The following is a 19034-nucleotide window of genomic DNA, read 5'->3' as shown; positions in this document are numbered from 1 at the left end:
TAAGAGATGGGAAAGAAGGGTAAACTGAATAGAAATGAAACATGTGTCCCATTCCTATCAACACACTTGCTTTCTTTCCCTACTCTGCCTGATGAAAAGCAGGCAGAGACAAGAGAGCCCCCGAATGATGGAGATGAAAGGAAAGGAGACTGGGAGAGAGGTTATTTCTTTTTTTTCTCACGGGTTTTTGTATCCGGGCCAAGTTTCTGTCATTAAGACATCAACACGTTGATTAAAAAGGTTATGATGACACATCCCTCACATGCACATGCACGGATACATCCAGAGCACAGCTGGAAGAGCTTTTGGGGATCAGGGGTTTTGTAAACACGGGTTAAGTGGTGTGTGTGTGTGTGTGTGTGTGTGTGTGTGTGTGCGTGTGCGTGCGCGTGTGCGTGCGTGTGTGTGTGAAACACGGGGGGAGAGATAGAGAGAAACAATATCCCAGCCAATGACAGATTTTCTACAGAGGGGGTTGCCGTGCAGAATAGCTGCCCACTGATGTCATGAGAATCCGAGATTGTAGACGAACTAGATCTACCTGATCTGATGAGTATCTGTTGTCCAAGTCTTGGTAAACAGCTGTCATGTAGTAAGATACAACTTTCCAATAAACCTGTGAAAAAACGTCCGTCTATTGAATTAGTTTTAGTTCAAACTTAATAAATAACACTCAGGGTCAACGGGCTGCAGCATACAGAAGTGGGTTTCAGTGAATACTGCTATTAAATAGAAATAAGCCGGTATTGAAAAACCCTCCATTGCACTTCATGGAATCCGACTGTGTGTCCCTTTTTCTCTGTGAATGCCCACAGAGATCTACAAATAGTTTCATCATCTCGGATTCACACCACCAATATATTTTAGCTAATCTGTTTTAGTGATTTACATCCACTGTTGGCCAGCTGATGCCATGAAGGGAAAAATTCAGTACCTTATCGACGCGTACAAAGCAGCACTGGCGCGTTACTTCAGTCTCCACACAGAGATAAGCCCCTCCTTCTCTACGGCCCAGACATTCACGTAGATGAAGCTACTGTTAACCAGCGAGGCGGGGCCAAAAAGTCACTTTTGGTGTAAACGAACCATTGTAGATACCCCGCTCTGTGTGTGTGTGTGTGTGTGTTAGAAATAGCAACAGGTGGGAAACTTCCAGGCAGGGCTTTGATGGTGTGTAATGCATGCGTTGTGTGTTCTCTCCCGCTTGTCCTTTCTCTCTCCTTCTCTTTCTCTCTAATTAAGCCTCCGTTTTTTTCCCATCCATTTGTATCTCGCCCTCTCATCTGCACATGCAGGACTTTGAAGAGTTCCCCCTCTCTCTCTCTCTCTCTCTCTCTCTCTCTCTCTCTCTCTCCCTGTCTCTCTCTCTGATAATGAGCCAGAATTGGCCTCTGGGAACAGGAGATCGAATCAAGCTGTGGCTAACGTCTGTGTGTCTGATTTAGTTTAGGTGTAGGTGTGTGTGTGTGTGTTGTTGATGTTTATATGTCCCCGATGGTAAAGAAACAGTCCATCCGAAAGCACTTACATATCATTAAAAGAGATATTAGTCTTTTAGGTGGTTTGCCTTTCCGGTTCCTGAGGATAACTGAGTGTATGTAACCACAACTGACAACCAGACTCAAACTCTGATGGTATTCCCCCCAAAACAAAATACTACAGCTGCCATATTTGGTCAAATTCATTCATTTATTTTTCTTTTTTTTAATACCCCAACAAATACAGCAAGAGTTACTCCATATTTAGTTCGTTGCATTCTTAGGTTTTTCTTCACTGTGCCGTTTTCCTTTCCTGAATTTCCACAAATGGGTTCCTGTTTACATTGTCTCTTGCTTCGGTCTGAGGAAACCCTGAATGCACCCCCGCTCACCCTCTGTTTGTCTGTCTGTGTGTGTGTCTCAAGTGTATGTGCGTCTTAACATCCTCCACAATATTGAGAACACAACTTCCTAAGACAAAACCTCCCATGCGCGAGGAGCGACTTAACGTTTGGTTAGGCCTGCATCCACAGGACTTACACCGTAGAATAATCCAGACGTACATTTTTTTTGTGTGGTTTTTAGATGTAAGTTAGCCTGTCTCTGTTACTTTTGCTCAAAAACTATGCTTGATAAACTTACTAATTCTAAAAAATACCTCCTTTTCAAATTTAGCTTAGATGATTAAATTAAACGGTGCGCAATTACGATAAAAACATGTACAATTTTTTCCTGAGCCTCTGTGTTTTCATTTCCAATCCGGTCAATTGATGAATGCGAACTGTGTCTCCTCCTCTGTGCAGTGGAGCCGACAGAGCCGGAGTTGGTCAACCCCTGCTACGCTGGGAACCACGACTGCGACACCACGGCCCAGTGCCTCCCGCAGCAGGGCCAGGACTTTCTGTGCCAGTGCGCCACAGGCTACAGAGGGGATGGACGCAATTGTTACGGTAAACCGTTGGCGCTTCGTTACGGATGTGCACATGCAGACGTGCACAAACAGTGATTCGTCTCTCTCCGTCACGCAAACACATGGAGGCCGAGTCGGAGGCGGTTCAAGGCAGAGCGTGATTCATTTGCAGCTGTCCATACGGCAGTGGGGGCAGAGTGAAGGAACCTTGTGTCCTTCGTCTCGTCTCCACTCTTATACTTTTTTTTCTTCTCCCACTTAGTTCCTATAATTTGGCCCCAATGTCTCCCTCTGCTCACATAATCTGTGTGTGGTATTGTCTTATTTATTGCAAAACAACCCTTAAACATGCAAGAGTCCAGGTGTGGGGGGAACATATTATAGTAACACAACAGCACTAGTAATGACCCTTTTTACGGCCTTCACACACAGGCGCGCGCGCACACACACACACACACACACACACACAATAAATGGCGGTGGATTGGGATTCCACGCAAGTTCACAGGGGAGCCGTCTCCATTTCTCTCCCTCTGTCTTGCTGCAGACGTAGACGAGTGTGCTGAGGGCTCAAGCTCATGCGGCGCTCATGCTCAGTGCGTAAATCTGCCCGGCAGCCACAGCTGCCAGTGCCAGGGGGGCTTTGAGTTTGGCTTCGACCGGCGTACCTGCGTTGGTGAGTTGCAGTAAAAAACCTTTGAGGCAAATTTGTGGTGTGATGTTGGACTGTGTTTAAATGTTACAATTTTGAAGCGGGGAACACATTCTCTCTTTTACAGATTAATTCAAGTTTACTTTTACTGTAAAACATGCCAAAATGTGTTTATTGATTATTTGAACAAATTTGTATTTTACTGAGAACTCTGTCTGTATATTGACTATTGATAGATATATATATAGATATTCAATTTTATTGTCATTGCACAGGGTACAAGTACTGAGGCAACGAAATGCAGTTTGACATCCAACCAGAAGTTCCAAATAGCAAAAAGTGCAGTGTATGTGCAAATGTAAAGTGTGGTAGTGAATAAATAGATACTTAATAAAGCAAAAGTAAATATAAGACAAGTCTCCCTAAAATTGAAAATATTTGGTTTTCAAGGTTAAAAAACATTTTTGGTGATTGCATTGCATTGTTTGTCATAGCGGTCTATAGAGTGGCTGATCAGGAACAGGTAAAAGATGTATTGGGACAGGTGGTTGTGTTATGAGGAGAGAGAGAGGACCCAAAAGCGAGATGCAGAAAAATGATGATCTTTAATAGGAAGGTGCAAACTTAGAGATCGCCGCGAAGGCAGGCACGAAAACGGCAACTGAAGTCTTCTTAGAAAAATGAACAGAAGGTCTCCCGGTGAAACGGGGCACTAGAGGTCGAGGGCTGGGAAGAGGGGTTCTCTGCCCGTCGTTCCCGACAAAGCCGGCTGGCCGGGGTGGCGGCTGTTCAGCTGGGACTCCTCCTGTTCGACGGGACCGGACGCTGAATCAGGACAGTAAACACAAGACGTAATCGGACAAGACTAGGCATAAAGACGATGAGTGTGTCTCCTGCGTGGGTAGCAAAATACTCTGACAGGGAACAGAGGAAAAGGGGAACTAGAAATAGCAGAAATAATTAACAACATAGGGAACAGGTGTGTAACAATTAGTGTGAGAGGGGGGGAAGATAATGGGATTCAGCTGGTGAGTTGTGGAAACAATGTATGAATAACTAAAAACCAGTAGGGGGGGAAAAGGGGCAGGAAGAGCCCAAAACCATGACAGTGCCCCCATCTCAAGGAGCGCCGCTTGGCGCTCCCAAGGGGGGAACCTGGCGGGTGCGGAGGAAATCATCAACCAGAGAGCGGTCCAGGATGTCCCGTGAGGGAACCCAACTCCTCTCCTCAGGACCAAAGCCCTCCCAGTCAACTAAAAACTGGTGACCACGACCTCGACGGCGCATATCCAGGAGCTTACGCACGGTGTAAATAGACTTATCCTCTGCGCGCACCGGAGGGGGCGGGGGGGTGCGGGGGGCGCGGGGGGGAGTGCGTATGACCGGTTTGATGCACGAGACATGGAAGACAGGATGGACGCGACGAAGACCGGGGGGGAGTTTCAGCTCGACCACGACAGGATTAATGACCTTGGAAATCCGATAAGGTCCGATAAAGCGGCGGGCCAATTTGCGAGACGTGGTCTGGAGGGGTAAATTACGAGTGGAAAGCCACACTCTTTGACCGCAAAGATACTTAGGGCTCTTAACCCGACGTCTGTTGGCATACTTGCGAGTGCGGGTCTTGGTACGGCAGAGCGCGGACCTAACTCTCCTCCAGGTGCGCTTACAACGGCGAATGAAAGCGTTTACTGACGGGACATTAGAGTCAGCCTCCTGTGAGGAAAACAGGGGGGGCTGGTAACCCAGGCAGCCGTTGAACGGAGACAGACCGGTGGCAGACGTAGGTAACGAATTATGGGCATATTCTGCCCATGGCAGCTGATCTGCCCAAGAGGAAGGGTTACTAAATGCTAGACTACGCAGAAGACGACCCACGATCTGATTAGTGCGTTCGGCCTGACCGTTGGTCTGGGGATGAAACCCAGAGGACAGGCTGACGGCTGCACCCATAAGACGACAGAATTCTTTCCAGAATAGGGACACGAATTGAGGACCCCGGTCCGAGACAACGTCAGTGGGGAGACCGTGTAGCTTGAAGACATGCGTAGCAAGGACTTGGGCCATCTCCTTGGCCGAGGGAAGTTTAGCGAGGGGGATGAAATGCGCAGCTTTAGAAAATCGATCCACGACCGTGAGAATAACTGTATTGCCAGCTGACGGGGGTAGACCAGTAATAAAGTCGAGGGCAATGTGAGACCACGGACGGGACGGTGTGGGTAACGGTCGGGTAACGGTCTTAGAAGTCCCGCTGGCGGGGCGCTACTAGACTTGGTCTGCGCGCAAATGGTGCAGGCGGCGACGAAACGTCGTACATCACGGTCGAGAGTGGGCCACCAGAAGCGCTGGCGAATTGTGAACAGTGTTCCCCTGATGCCGGGATGGGCAGTCAGTTTAGAGGTATGAGCCCACCGGAGAACAGCTGACCGAACCACTACGGGAACAAAAAGGAGGTTCCTAGGTACATTACGCGGAGCGACAGAGTGAGACAAGGCGTGTTTAACAATTCTTTCTATTCCCCAGACAACAGACCCGATAACCCGTGAGGGAGGGATGACCTCCTTAGGCGCGGAGGAGGTGTCTGGGGAATCGAAGAGGCGTGAGAGCGCGTCGGGCTTCACGTTCTTAGAGCCCGGACGAAACGAAATGGAGAAGTCGAAACGGGTAAAGAATAAAGACCAACGAGCCTGTCGAGCATTAAGCCTCTTCGCAGATCGGATGTACTCTAGGTTGCGGTGATCCGTCCAAACGACAAATGGCACGGTAGAGCCCTCCAACCACTGACGCCACTCCTCCAGAGCCATGCGAATGGCCAGCAACTCGCGGTTCCCAACATCGTAGTTGCGCTCTGCGGGCGAAAGGCGGTGAGAAAAAAAAGCGCACGGATGCACCTTATTATCAGAGGAGGAGCGTTGGGAAAGGACGGCCCCAACACCCACCTCCGACGCGTCGACCTCGACAATAAACTGCTTGGAGCTGTCAGGGGTGACGAGAATAGGCGCCGTGGTAAAAAGGGATTTGAGATGATCAAACGCTCTCTGCGCGGATTCTGTCCACTTGAAACCTGACCTTACCGATGTTAAAGCGGTAAGGGGCGCTGCGACTTGACTGAAGTTGCGTATAAAACGTCGATAAAAATTAGCAAAGCCCAGGAAACGCTGGAGCGCGACACGGGAGTCAGGGGTGGGCCAATCTGTAACCGCCTTTACCTTAGAGATGTCCATACTCACCCCCTCGGCTGAGATAACGGAACCGAGGAAGGAGACGGAAGACGCGTGAAAGGTGCATTTCTCTGCCTTTACGAATAGGCGGTTCTCGAGGAGGCGTTGCAGAACACGGCGCAGCTGTTGTACGTGGACCTGGAGGGATGGAGAGAAGATTAATATATCGTCCAGATAAACAAAGACGAAGATATTCAGCATGTCTCTTAGAACGTCGTTAATTAAGGCCTGGAAGACGGCCGGAGCGTTGACGAGGCCGAACGGGAGTACCCGATATTCAAAGTGCCCTAACGGTGTATTAAACGCGGTCTTCCATTCATCTCCCTCCTTAATGCGAATGAGATGGTACGCGTTACGAAGGTCCAGCTTGGTAAAAACCTTGGCTCCCTGCAACAAGTCAAATGCAGACGACATGAGCGGCAAGGGGTAGCGATTCTTAATGGTTATGTCGTTGAGCCCACGGTAGTCGATACATGGACGCAGAGTACCGTCCTTCTTTTTAACGAAGAAAAAACCGGCACCAGCAGGTGAGGCGGAGGGCACCATAGTTCCGGCGCTAAGGGACTCTGACAGATACTTCTCTAGTGCTTCGCGTTCTGGGGCGGACAGGGCGAACAATCTACCGCGCGGGGGCGTGGTCCCGGGAAGCAGGTCGATGGCGCAATCATATGGACGATGGGGAGGGAGAGAAGTGGCCCGTGAACGGCTGAAAACCGCTCTCAGGTCATGATACTCCTCCGGTACCCCGGCCAAGTCACCTGGCTCCTCCTGTAACACAGTGACAGGGGAGACGGGAGGATTAGCAGACAATAAACATTCGACATGACAAGACAGGTTCCAAGAGAGGATGGAACCAGTGGACCAGTTAATATGAGGGTTATGCTTGGCTAACCAGGGATGCCCCAGCACTAACGGGGCAAAGGGGGAGCGAAACACTAAAAAGGAAAGAGTCTCATGGTGGTTGCCGGAAACAGTGAGTGATAAGGGAGTGGACTGGAGGTGGACCCTAGGTAGGGAGCTACCATCTAGGGCAAAAAGGGAGGTGACCCCCTCGCGTTCCTTCAAAGGGATACCTTGCTTTCGGGCCCACGTCTCATCGAGAAAATTCCCTTCTGCCCCAGAGTCTATTAAGGCGTTACATGAGACTGATGACCCCGCCCACCGCAGGGCTACTGGAATCAGGGTGCACGACTTTGACGGAGAGATGCAAGTAGCGCTCGCCAGTAATCCCTCCTCTACTGTCGAGCGCTGGCTTTTACTGGACATGTTGACACGAAGTGGTTGGCCGCGCCACAGTACATGCAGAGACGGTTTGTGATGCGACGTTCCTTTTCCTTGGCGGCAATGCGCAGTCCGCCGAGCTGCATGGGCTCCGGTTCAGCACTGGTGGTAGGGTGGGAGTAGGTGGGTGAGGCGGCCGGTTGAGGAATGTCCACCACCCTGGAGCGACGACGAAGGTCAAATCTCTTCTTGATTCTTATTGCCAGTTCAATAAGAGGGTCGAGGCGAGTAGGCAGCTCACGGGCGATTACCTCGTCCTTGATGCTAGCCCGGAGACCCTCCAGGAAGCGCGCAACGAGCGCCGGCTCGTTCCAGCCGCAGGTAGTGGATAGGGTGCGGAACTCTATAGAATAATCCGCAACTGAGCGTCCTTCTTGACGGAGGGTGGACAGGATGCGAGAAGCCTCTTCGCCATGAGCCGATCGATCAAACACCCGTATCATCTCCCCCTTAAACAAGTCAAATTGGGTGATGTAGTCAACCCCAGCCTCCCATGCAGCGGTGCCCCACTCACGAGCGCGTCCGGTTAGAAGCGAGATGACGTAGGCGACTCGCGCTCGCTCTCTAGCGTAGGTGACAGGCTGAAGTGAAAACACCAGCTCACACTGAGTGAGGAACGCTCGACACTGTGTGGGCTCCCCGGCGTAACAGGGGGGATTATTGACTCTGGGCTCTGGGGGTTCCAAATCCCTGGAAGCAGCAGGGGAGGCCCTCCTGAGGTGGTGGACTTGGGCGGACAAGTCCGAAAGTTGGGCAGCCAGGGAATCCACCGCACGACGAGTAGCGGCTAGTTCCGAGTCGTGTCTCCCGAGCACGGCTCCTTGCACTTCGACAGCAGCACGAATCGGGTGTTCATCCGCTGGGTCCATTACTGGTCAGAGTATTCTGTTATGAGGAGAGAGAGAGGACCCAAAAGCGAGATGCAGAAAAATGATGATCTTTAATAGGAAGGTGCAAACTTAGAGATCGCCGCGAAGGCAGGCACGAAAACGGCAACTGAAGTCTTCTTAGAAAAATGAACAGAAGGTCTCCCGGTGAAACGGGGCACTAGAGGTCGAGGGCTGGGAAGAGGGGTTCTCTGCCCGTCGTTCCCGACAAAGCCGGCTGGCCGGGGTGGCGGCTGTTCAGCTGGGACTCCTCCTGTTCGACGGGACCGGACGCTGAATCAGGACAGTAAACACAAGACGTAATCGGACAAGACTAGGCATAAAGACGATGAGTGTGTCTCCTGCGTGGGTAGCAAAATACTCTGACAGGGAACAGAGGAAAAGGGGAACTAGAAATAGCAGAAATAATTAACAACATAGGGAACAGGTGTGTAACAATTAGTGTGAGAGGGGGGGAAGATAATGGGATTCAGCTGGTGAGTTGTGGAAACAATGTATGAATAACTAAAAACCAGTAGGGGGGGGAAAAAGGGGCAGGAAGAGCCCAAAACCATGACAGGTTGATTAATTCTCAGTGAGGTGACTGTTCAAAGTTTTAATTCATAGTTCAGTGGGCAGGCTTACCTGCCCACTGAACTAGAACTACCAATAAGCTCTTAGTAGTGTTTCATCTTGGAGCTGAGCTCTATGAACTAAAGCCTATGAACCTTTAAAGACTTGACTTGAGAAAAAAAGGCTGGAGAAAAAAACATCAGCTAGAACCACTAAATGATACGTCCTCCTGAACGGAATCTAACTGGCATTAATGTGATGCTCTTCACATACAAACGAGACAAACCCTCTGCAAACAACAACTCCCCCCTCCCATGTTGATCGTTGTCCATTGCTTTTGTTGGTCACAGAGGAGATGTTTTGGAGCGCTGCCTTTTCCCAAATGAGCACAGCATTTGGAAGGCATCCATATTTTTGTCCCAGTGTAGGCACAACATGTCTTCCACATCAGCGGCGCACAGCTGCAGAGGGAACACAGCTCGGGGCTGGGAGATGGCTGACAAATTGAAGAGTAGGGGTGGGAGTGAGAGGACTAATGTGAGAAAGAGAGGGTGAGGTGAGACAGGAGAAGGGGTTGAATGTGAGAGACAAATGGAGCAATGACACATTGTGTTTCGGAATGTGCGGAGGAGAGGTGTGTGTGTGTGTGTCCTCCTTTCAACCATCAGTGTGAACTTTTGATGAACTTCCTTCAAACCCTCCCTACTTGACGGATACTTTACATAAGGTCCTGGAAAATCCAAACCCTGATAAAATACCGCTATGCTGAATTATTTCTAGCTCTGAAGTGGTATTGAATTGTGGTGTTAGCCAAATTTATGTTTATTACCAATATTACAATATGTTGGTTGTTGTATGTTTTTCTTAGACATAGATGAGTGCAGCTCCTCACCTTGTCACATCAGTGCCAGATGTATCAATGCGCTGGGTTCCTTCCAGTGTCAGTGCCAGCCTGGCTTCTACGGTGATGGTTTCCACTGTTCCCAGCACGAAGGTCGGTGAAAATGCAACTATAGTTAAACGCATTATTGTCTGTACCTCCAGTGACTTTTATTACAGTTCAATTATATCAATTTTCTTTCATTACGTATTCTCTGAGCTTTTCCCATGGAGTTTGGATCTGTCTCTCACTTAATAAATGAATATTTATGTGGAAATAACTTAATTTGATCAATGATGAATGGTACGTATAGAATGTAAACCAACTCCAAAGAAATGGGAGGAAAGAAATGGAACTATAGTAATATATGTATATATATATATATATATATAATTTGTCTCGACAGTTCATCCAAAAAGTCAGTGTGAACAGCACAGAGACAGCCTGCAGGGTGGAAGGGAACAAGACAGTCGACCAAGTCTCGGAGCCTTTGTCCCTCAGTGCGACTCTGACGGACGATACCGACCGCTGCAGGTGACGAGGAAAGCAGTAAACACGCGTCCGGCTGATAACACAAGCGGCGTACTCACCTCTGATGATTTCTTTCAGTGCCATGGCTCCACCGGACATTGCTGGTGTGTGGACGTGAGGGGGCAGGAGAGAGCGGAAACTAGAACTCCACCCGGTACACCACCCAAAGACTGCAACAGACCAGGTGAGACACACCTATAGTCTGTCAAAGACAGATGTGTGACATCAATAGATATTTCTGTCAAGTCACGTTGGCAAATTAGATTAGCGTATAAAAGATCTCTTCTGCTCTGTTTATCTATGTCCCTCCAGATGAGCCAGAGCATCCAAAAACTCACTGTGAGCACCACAGAGACCGTGTGCAGACCACCAGTCCAGAGGGGTACCCTATTGTTGGAGCCTACGTGCCTCAGTGTGATGACAACGGACAGTACACACCCTCACAGGTTTGTCACAAATTAAGTGTCTGAAACAACTCTTTATTGCCTCCAACCCATGAAATATAGTATGTTATTAATGTTTCTTTTCGTGTTCTTTTCTGCAGTGTCACAGCTCCACTGGGCATTGTTGGTGTGTGGACGCTAACGGACAGGAGAGAGCTGGAACCAGAACACCAGCTGGTACGACACGGACAGACTGCAGCAAACCAGGTGAGGAATGTTCACCTGGCTCCTTCGATTAAATCATGTTGGTCAGATTTTCTACAGAAAGACAGAAATAATGGAAACATTTTTGTTCTACAGCAGTTTCCTTTTTCTTCCTTTACAGATGAGCCAGAGCATCCAAAAACTCACTGTGAGCACCACAGAGACCGTGTGCAGACCACCAGTCCAGAGGGGTACCCTATTGTTGGAGCCTACGTGCCTCAGTGTGATGACAACGGCCAGTACACACCCTCACAGGTTCGTCACAAATGAAGTGTCTTAAACAACTCTTTATTGCCTCTAATCTAAAATAGCTGTAACCTTATTTCCAAACCATGAAATATCGTATGTTACTGATGTTTCTGCTGGTGTTCTTTTCTGCAGTGTCACAGCTCCACTGGCCATTGTTGGTGTGTGGACGGTAACGGACAGGAGAGAGCGGGAACCAGAACACCAGCTGGTACGACGCCGACAGACTGCAGCAAACCAGGTGAAGAACATTTGGCTCCATGGATTAAATCATAATGGTCAGCTTGTTGTAAATCAGGACACTTTTTTTCTTACGCGCGATGATCTTGGGTTATAGAACTTGAGAAAGACGTGAGCTGTGAGCTGGTATTTCCATCTACCTTTGAAACTCCACCCCTCTGATTGTTCCACAAATGTGTGGTCTCGTACTCTAATTTGAAATAAGCCCGATGACATCACTATGACTCTAGAAATTTGATTATACTTGACTGAACTCCCGACACCCTATGCTGGATTACGCGATTAAGCAGTAAACTACATTTTTAGTCTAAAATTGGATTAATGCCCCTTTAACCATCTAAGAGGCAAACAGAGTAGGGCTGTCAATAGATTAAAAAAAATAACAAATTAGTCGCAGATTTTTAAATACATTAAAATGTAATTGTGATTACACAATGGTGGTCCTCTGCAGGACTAGATGTTGAGACGGAAGTAGCCTAGCAGCTACCTTAGCCTAGCGGTGCGTAAAGTGGTCCACTCACCCTCCGTCTGTTTGACACGTGATGGAATTCCTCTGCACAGTTTTCCGCTGTAAGCCGTGCCTCTGTTTGTTTTACTTCCAATGCAAAAAGCTATTTCCGTCTTAAGCTACCGACTTGCTCTCTTCAATCTAATTGACTGCAGCTAGCGGCGGTTTCGTTTTCGGGGTCAACTTTGTTTACTTCCGGAAGACCAAAAGTAAACAGTTGCATTAACTGCGTTCAAATATTTTTTAGCATTAATCTTGGCCACATTAATCGTATAGATTAACGAGTTAATATTAACAGACCTAAAAAATAGGTTAACCGTAAAATCATCGACTTTTACACCAGAATGTAACAATATTTGGGGAACTAAACTTCGATTCACTTTGGGACATGTGGCCATTAAACTAAGAAAAGTGCTCGCCTATGCAGATGACAGCCTTCTGTGCATTATCACTAGCCAGGAAGAAGAGAAAACAAAACGACAAAACAAAGGTTAGCCTTAGAAAGTAGCAGCGAAATCAGGTTCCACTTTTTGAATGCTAGTTTATCTAATGAACAAATTAGCTTCGAACCCTATCATTGAAGTGGTATATTGTTAGAAAAATTTTTACTCGACACTGGTGTAAAATTATTAAACAGGACATAAATAATACTTGCAAACAAGAGACACATTGACACATGTAGAAAATTATCGATCAAGGCTACTCAGAGGTCATATTCTTCGGAGCGGGAATATATAGAAGGAAGATAAACATTGAGTGGAGGGCTCTAGTTTAAAACCCAAGTGCTGGTAATCAACTTTTGATGTAGACAATCATCTTAGGCAGCGCGGTATTCTAAATATTGACGTACAAACATCTTTATTATCAGTTTAACCAGAACACAGAATGAGTCTGTTTGAGCAAACACAGACTTTCTGTCATTTAAGTAATACTAAGTTGAAATAATATTTAAGTTTTCCCAACATATATAAAAGGGTTTTAAGATGTATGAAAAATGATCACGTATCTGTTCAACAACAGTTTCCTTTTTCGTCCTTTATAGATGAGCCGCAGCGACCTAAAACTCACTGTGAGCACCACAGAGACCGTGTGCAGACCACCAGTCCAGAGGGGTACCCGATAGTAGGAGCCTATGTGCCTCAGTGTGATGACAACGGACAGTACACACCTTCGCAGGTTCGTCAGAAACAAGTATCTAAAACAGCTTTTTGTGGCCTAAAACCTAAAATAGGTTACATTTATATCACACTGATGAATATAGTATGTTATTGATGTTTGTGTTGGTGTTCTTTTCTGCAGTGTCACAGCTCCACTGGGCATTGTTGGTGTGTTGACGGTAACGGACAGGAGAGAGCGGGAACCAGAACACCAGCTGGTACGACGCCGACAGACTGCAGCAAACCAGGTGAGGAATGTTCATCTGGCTCCTTTGATTAAATCATGTTGGTCGGGTTGTTCTACACTAAGACAGAAAAATTTTTCTCATGTGCGATGGTATGAAGTTAGGGAACTTTAGAGGGATGTTGAAAAACGGTCAAAATGGAAACTGCTAGGACATTTTGACTTTTGGTTTTGAGTGTAGGTCAAGCTCCAGAAACTCTGGGACCTGCTAGTCCTATCATACTTTGAAACTTCACACATCTGATTGTTCCACAAATGTATGGTTGCCTACCCCAATGTGAGTTAAGCCAGGTGACATCATTATGACCATCAGAGAAATATAATTATACCCGAAAGAGCTCCCAACACGCTGAGCTGGATTACTCGTTACCAGTAAACTCAATTTGTGGGTAAACTCAGAGGAAGCCCCATCAAACACCTGAGGAGGTAAACTGCAAAAGCATGAACTTTCACACCAAGATGTAACATTAGTTTGGGAACTAAACTTTAATTCATTTCGGGACCACTGGCCCATGAGCTAAGAAAAGTGCTCATATATGCAGAGGACAACATCCTGGTGTGCATCATCGCCAGTTATGAGGAATGGTCAAAAGATTTGACTTAACTATGAAACAAGGTTTGCGTTAGAAAGTAGCCACGATACCACGTTCCGCTTTTGGAAAGCCAATTATCCAATGAACAAATTAGCCTTGGATCCTCTTATTGAAGTGGCATATACAAAGTTCCTTTTCTTCCTTTAAAGAAGAGCCAGAGCATCCAAAAACTCACTGTGAGCACCACAGAGACCGTGTGCAGACCACCAGTCCAGAGGGGTACCCTATTGTTGGAGCCTACGTGCCTCAGTGTGATGACAACGGACAGTACACACCCTCACAGGTTCGTCACAAATGAAGTGTCTGAAACAACTCTTTATTGCTTCCAACCCATGAAATATCGTATGTTACTGATGTTTCTGCTGGTGTTCTTTTCTGCAGTGTCACAGCTCCACTGGGCATTGTTGGTGTGTGGATGGTAACGGACAGGAGAGAGCGGGAACCAGAACACCAGCTGGTACGACGCGGACAGACTGCAGCAAACCAGGTGAGGAATGTTCATCTGACACTTTCGATGACAACAGTGGGGCAGATATGTTTTGCAAACTGAACACACTGAATGTGTCTCTGCAGAAAAAAGTCACCAACATTTAAAGCTGTATGTGGGTGGCTTCCTGAAGAGAGCGGAGCTGTGATCAATTTACTGCACAGACCTCTGCTTTTATCAAGTGGATCATTTCTCTCTACTGAGGATGTAGACAGATCAGTCACGTCACATATCACATTCGGACATTTTGACCAACTTGATTCATTATTTTCATGCCTATTCTGCTGATATGGGGGAGAAATCTGCACAGCTGTATCACAGTTGTGGTCTCGAAATGAGTGCACCTGGATCAAAGTAGTGGGGGCTGCTAGGTGTAGGGGGCACTATCGAGCCAAAATGCAATCAGGACAAATTTAAATCATATGAAGTAACTACATCTTTGACTCTAAATGTGTTTTCCAAGTTCAGTAAAGATTGGAGCATATTTAGTCCCTCAAAAGCACCTCCGTTTTGACTGTGAATAATGGGTTGTCATGGCAACAGCGTAACACGAAACGTTTTTAACTTTTAAACACCAAGGCCTTGGGATTGTTTGGTCAAAATGTGAAGTGGCTGTGACAGGGAGGAGTTTGTCAAAGTATAGCATCTAGAAAGGGAGTCAAATAGAGTGAATATTGACACAAAAGAAAATATATAACTGGCTTCCTCTTCATTTTAGTTAATTTGTATTTAAGTCATTCTGTTATACATGTGTCAAAACAACGTCATAAATGTAGGTCAAACACGACATTGGGGCTGCTTCATTTAAAACCATGGCGCTATGGAGGCAATTTACCATTTTTGAGCCAAAACGCCACATGAGCTCTTTAATGTCATCACCTAGGACACTGACCGAAGTTTTTTGGAGTTTGCCAAGGCACCGAAACATCTGCTTGAACGTTCATGTGAAGGCCGCGTTGTCACGGCAACAAGGTTTTTTCAAAAACTCCTAATATTTACTGTGAACTATCATCAGTCTTAAGGCTTATCTGCACAAATTTCCGTTTGATCAGATTAAATGGCTACAAGATACACATCAAAGTGTAAAACTTTTGCATTTACCTATGCCGATAGGTGGTGCTATCATTTTATAATATAATTTTGAAAATCTCCACATGGGAATAGTTTAAGGCCTACACTAGCATCATGAATAAGATATTTTGGCCAGAAATAAGAATGTTCCTTGGAGTTATAACATTTTACAAGAAAATTGACCAACATGGACGCCAGGCCACGCCCAGGTAGTTGCACAAAAACTCTTGATTTTAATAACTTTTGACCACACAAGTGTCTGGATCTGACAGGCCATATTTGGAATTGATAGGGTGTAAAATCTCGGAGGAGTTTTTTCGTTTATAAATCCAAAATACATTGGAAATTGAAAAAAAACAAGCAAATATTCAGCGATTGACTAAAGCGCCCCGTAATGTTCATGTTTGGGGACTCAAAGTGAACATATCCTAAAGATTTGGTGAGGACAGGCCAATACATTTGAAGTTATAGGTATTTAACTAGTAGGACACACCCCTTAGAAACGTCATTGGTCCATAACGTTGATAAATAATGAGATATCAAAAGGCTTTTAATTTCTTTAGATGGCATTGAGCCAAAAGTGATTCCCTGAAACTTTCGTGAGAATCGGGCCCAGCATATTCGCAAAAATGTTTTTCACAAAATTTTAAATGGCGGAAAATCTAGTTAAGCGCATTTGCACACCACGATTCATTTTTTTGTATATAGCATATCCAAGAGCACCTGTGTGAAAAATCGTAATCGGTGAAACTGGGCAAAAATCTCCCCAGGGGGGAGTCTCTGGCGGTGTAAACTCTCGGTGGAACGGGGCACTAGAGAGTTTTTATATTTTTTTATTATTTTATATAATAATAATTCTTCGAAACACAATAGGGCTTTCTGCCGACTTTCAGTCGCTTCAGCCACTAATAAACAAAAATAGTATGAAGTTTATCTGATGACACCATCCTGGTGTGCAGGGAATTCAGCAAGGAGGAGGAGAAAGGATAAAACGTAACTTGCAAACCAAGCTTTAAAAGTCCACGTTCTTCTTTTTGAATGCTTGTTATTGAATGAACAAATTGACCTTGAGGCTTATTTTATATGTAGGACGAATGGGCTTGAAAGGTTTGTGAAAAACGATCACACAACCGCAATTTCTTTCATAGAAACGTCTTTTAAATGTTTTCTCCGCAGATGAATCCGAGCGTCCTAAAACCTCCTGTGAGCACCACAGAGACAGAGTGCAGACCACTGACAGGGAGGGTTACCCTATAGCTGGAGCCTACGTGCCTCAATGTGATGCCATCGGACAGTACAGATCGTTACAAGTAAGCAATTGGCTTGGTATATTAAAACATTTTTTTCAAATCAGCGTTTTAACTTTTCCAAACTTGAAACGTGAAATTCTTTACGGACCTCATATGTTATTCTAGTGTCACGGCTCTACTGGACATTGCTGGTGTGTGGACGTCAGGGGGCAAGAGAAAGCGGGAACCAGGACTCCACCCGGTACACCACCCAAAGACTGCGACAGACCAGGTGAGATTTGGGCTGGCCTATGGGTGCTGGTTAGCTCAGTTAACACACCAATTTGAACCCAATCGGATCAATCCAAACAGAACTGACTTGCATTATCATGTGTTTGTGGCCGGTGGGTTCCATCAGTCTAAGATTTATCATGTGAACAGATGTGATGCTGTCCTCCTTAGATGAGCCGGAGCGTCCAAAAACTCACTGTGAGCACCACAGAGACCAAGCACAGACCACCAGTCCAGAAGGGTACCCTATTGTTGGAGCCTATGTGGCTCAGTGTGATGCACACACAGGACAGTACACACCACTGCAGGTTGGCTCATAGTCGGACAGATGAACCGTTTTTTTAAATTTAATTTAATCCAGCTTGATTAAAAGAAATGTGTGTATTTCAGTGTCACGGCTCCACTGGACATTGCTGGTGTGTGGACGGCAGGGGACAGGAGCGGGCGGGAACCAGGACTCCACCTGGAGCACCACCAACAGACTGTGACAAACCAGGTGAGAAGGACCAACATGCATTCAGAGTCAAACTATGTCCCTCAACCCAACCCCACAGTGGATCGTCCTGTGCAGTAACCAGCGTGAGCAGGTGTATCATGTCAAGGCTTCTTTCTCTTTCAACATTGACCTGTAAACCCTTTAATTCCTCAACTCAATGACAAGTCAAACAGACAGCAGGTTTATGTGAGTGTGTGTCTAACCTTGTAAGTGGTGCACTACCGAGGTCATTGGGTCACAGCCTTGGAATGTCTTGGAAAAACAAGTGGTACCACCGTGTGCGGTGGGAAGTTGAACAGAAAGAAAACGGTGAGATGAAGCCAAGCACAGATAGGAAACAAGAACATTCGGTTTTATTATTTGCAGCAAAAAGTAACTGCTATCGTTTGATTTTTTTTCTTATATTAGCTACAAGCTGAGTGGGATGCGTGTCAGCTGAATGAATTTTATGGCCTGAAGCCTATTTTACTATTACGAGTTGTCCGTAAGAAAGAAAAACACCACCCCACTTATTCCAAAATGTGCCTTTTAAAAGCAGGGTTGTAGGTCTTCATACAAACACAGTGCTCTGCACACATTTATAATGAACCTGAATTAGTCATTATAATGCAAAACTATAATTATGGAAAAAGGATTACACGTGTTAAAATATGTATGTTCATGTTAATGTGTGTTGTATGTTTGACTGCGTTTGCTGTTCTTAATAACATTAAAATGAAAGACTGACTATGCACTATGTATTTTAATAATAGATGGTTAATAGTAAATTATGCAAATAAAAATTATACATTATAACTTTTCACCTCTAATATTTAACCACCCGCCTTTGATTGTTTTTGTCCTTCCAGACAAACTGGAGCGTCCTAAAACTCCCCGTGAGCACCACAGACTTATGGGTGCTGGTTAACCCGGTTAACACCAAATTGAACATGATTAGATCAATCTGAATGACTTGTGTTATCATATATTCGAGGCTGGTGGGTTTTTTCAATTTAAGATTTATCATGTGAACGAATGTGATGCTGTCCTCCTTAGACGAGCCGGAGCGTCCTAAAACTCACTGTGAGCACCACAGAGACCGTGTGGAGACCACCAGTCCAGAGGGGTACCCTATTGTTGGAGCCTACGTGCCTCAGTGTGATGACAACGGACAGTACACATCGTTGCAGGTCAGCATCCGGCAACAGATCAGTAGTTTTTATTTAATTTTTTTGGGGGGTATTGTGTGGGGAAATAAAGCAAACATTTTGATGTGAATTTCTCCAGTGCCACGGCTCCACCGGACACTGCTGGTGTGTGGACAGCACGGGTCAGGAGAGGGCGGGAACGAGGACTCCACCCGGTTCGCCACCCAAAGACTGCGACAAACCAGGTGGGGCAGCAGGTCGGTTCTCTGAGCTTTTCGGATACGCACGGCCCGGCGTGACTATTTA

At 46.1% G+C, this 19034-nt stretch overlaps 1 protein-coding gene across 2 annotated transcripts in view; it reads left to right on the top strand.

Moving 5' to 3' along the window:
* Positions 1-19034, top strand: part of nid2a (nidogen 2a (osteonidogen)) — a 41128-nt gene that overhangs the window by 15427 nt on the left and 6667 nt on the right. Inside the window, exons 15-33 of one of the 2 annotated variants that reach the window (XM_062561363.1) lie at positions 2282-2428; positions 2936-3064; positions 9850-9975; positions 10268-10395; positions 10471-10576; positions 10705-10838; positions 10937-11042; positions 11161-11294; positions 11421-11526; positions 13076-13209; positions 13333-13438; positions 14177-14310; positions 14409-14514; positions 16762-16895; positions 17001-17106; positions 17256-17413; positions 17496-17601; positions 18637-18770; positions 18868-18973. In XM_062561363.1, the coding sequence (XP_062417347.1) occupies positions 2282-2428; positions 2936-3064; positions 9850-9975; positions 10268-10395; positions 10471-10576; positions 10705-10838; positions 10937-11042; positions 11161-11294; positions 11421-11526; positions 13076-13209; positions 13333-13438; positions 14177-14310; positions 14409-14514; positions 16762-16895; positions 17001-17106; positions 17256-17413; positions 17496-17601; positions 18637-18770; positions 18868-18973 (2340 nt within the window). The remainder of the gene's footprint in view (positions 1-2281; positions 2429-2935; positions 3065-9849; positions 9976-10267; positions 10396-10470; positions 10577-10704; positions 10839-10936; positions 11043-11160; positions 11295-11420; positions 11527-13075; positions 13210-13332; positions 13439-14176; positions 14311-14408; positions 14515-16761; positions 16896-17000; positions 17107-17255; positions 17414-17495; positions 17602-18636; positions 18771-18867; positions 18974-19034) is intronic. The other variant, XM_062561362.1, reaches the window with a different exon arrangement.

Source organism: Pungitius pungitius, chromosome 3 (genome assembly GCF_949316345.1).
Source record: "Pungitius pungitius chromosome 3, fPunPun2.1, whole genome shotgun sequence".
NCBI lineage: Eukaryota > Metazoa > Chordata > Actinopteri > Perciformes > Gasterosteidae > Pungitius > Pungitius pungitius.
The sequence above is the reverse complement of the archived record's forward strand: the minus strand, read 5'-3'. Positions and strand labels throughout refer to the sequence as shown.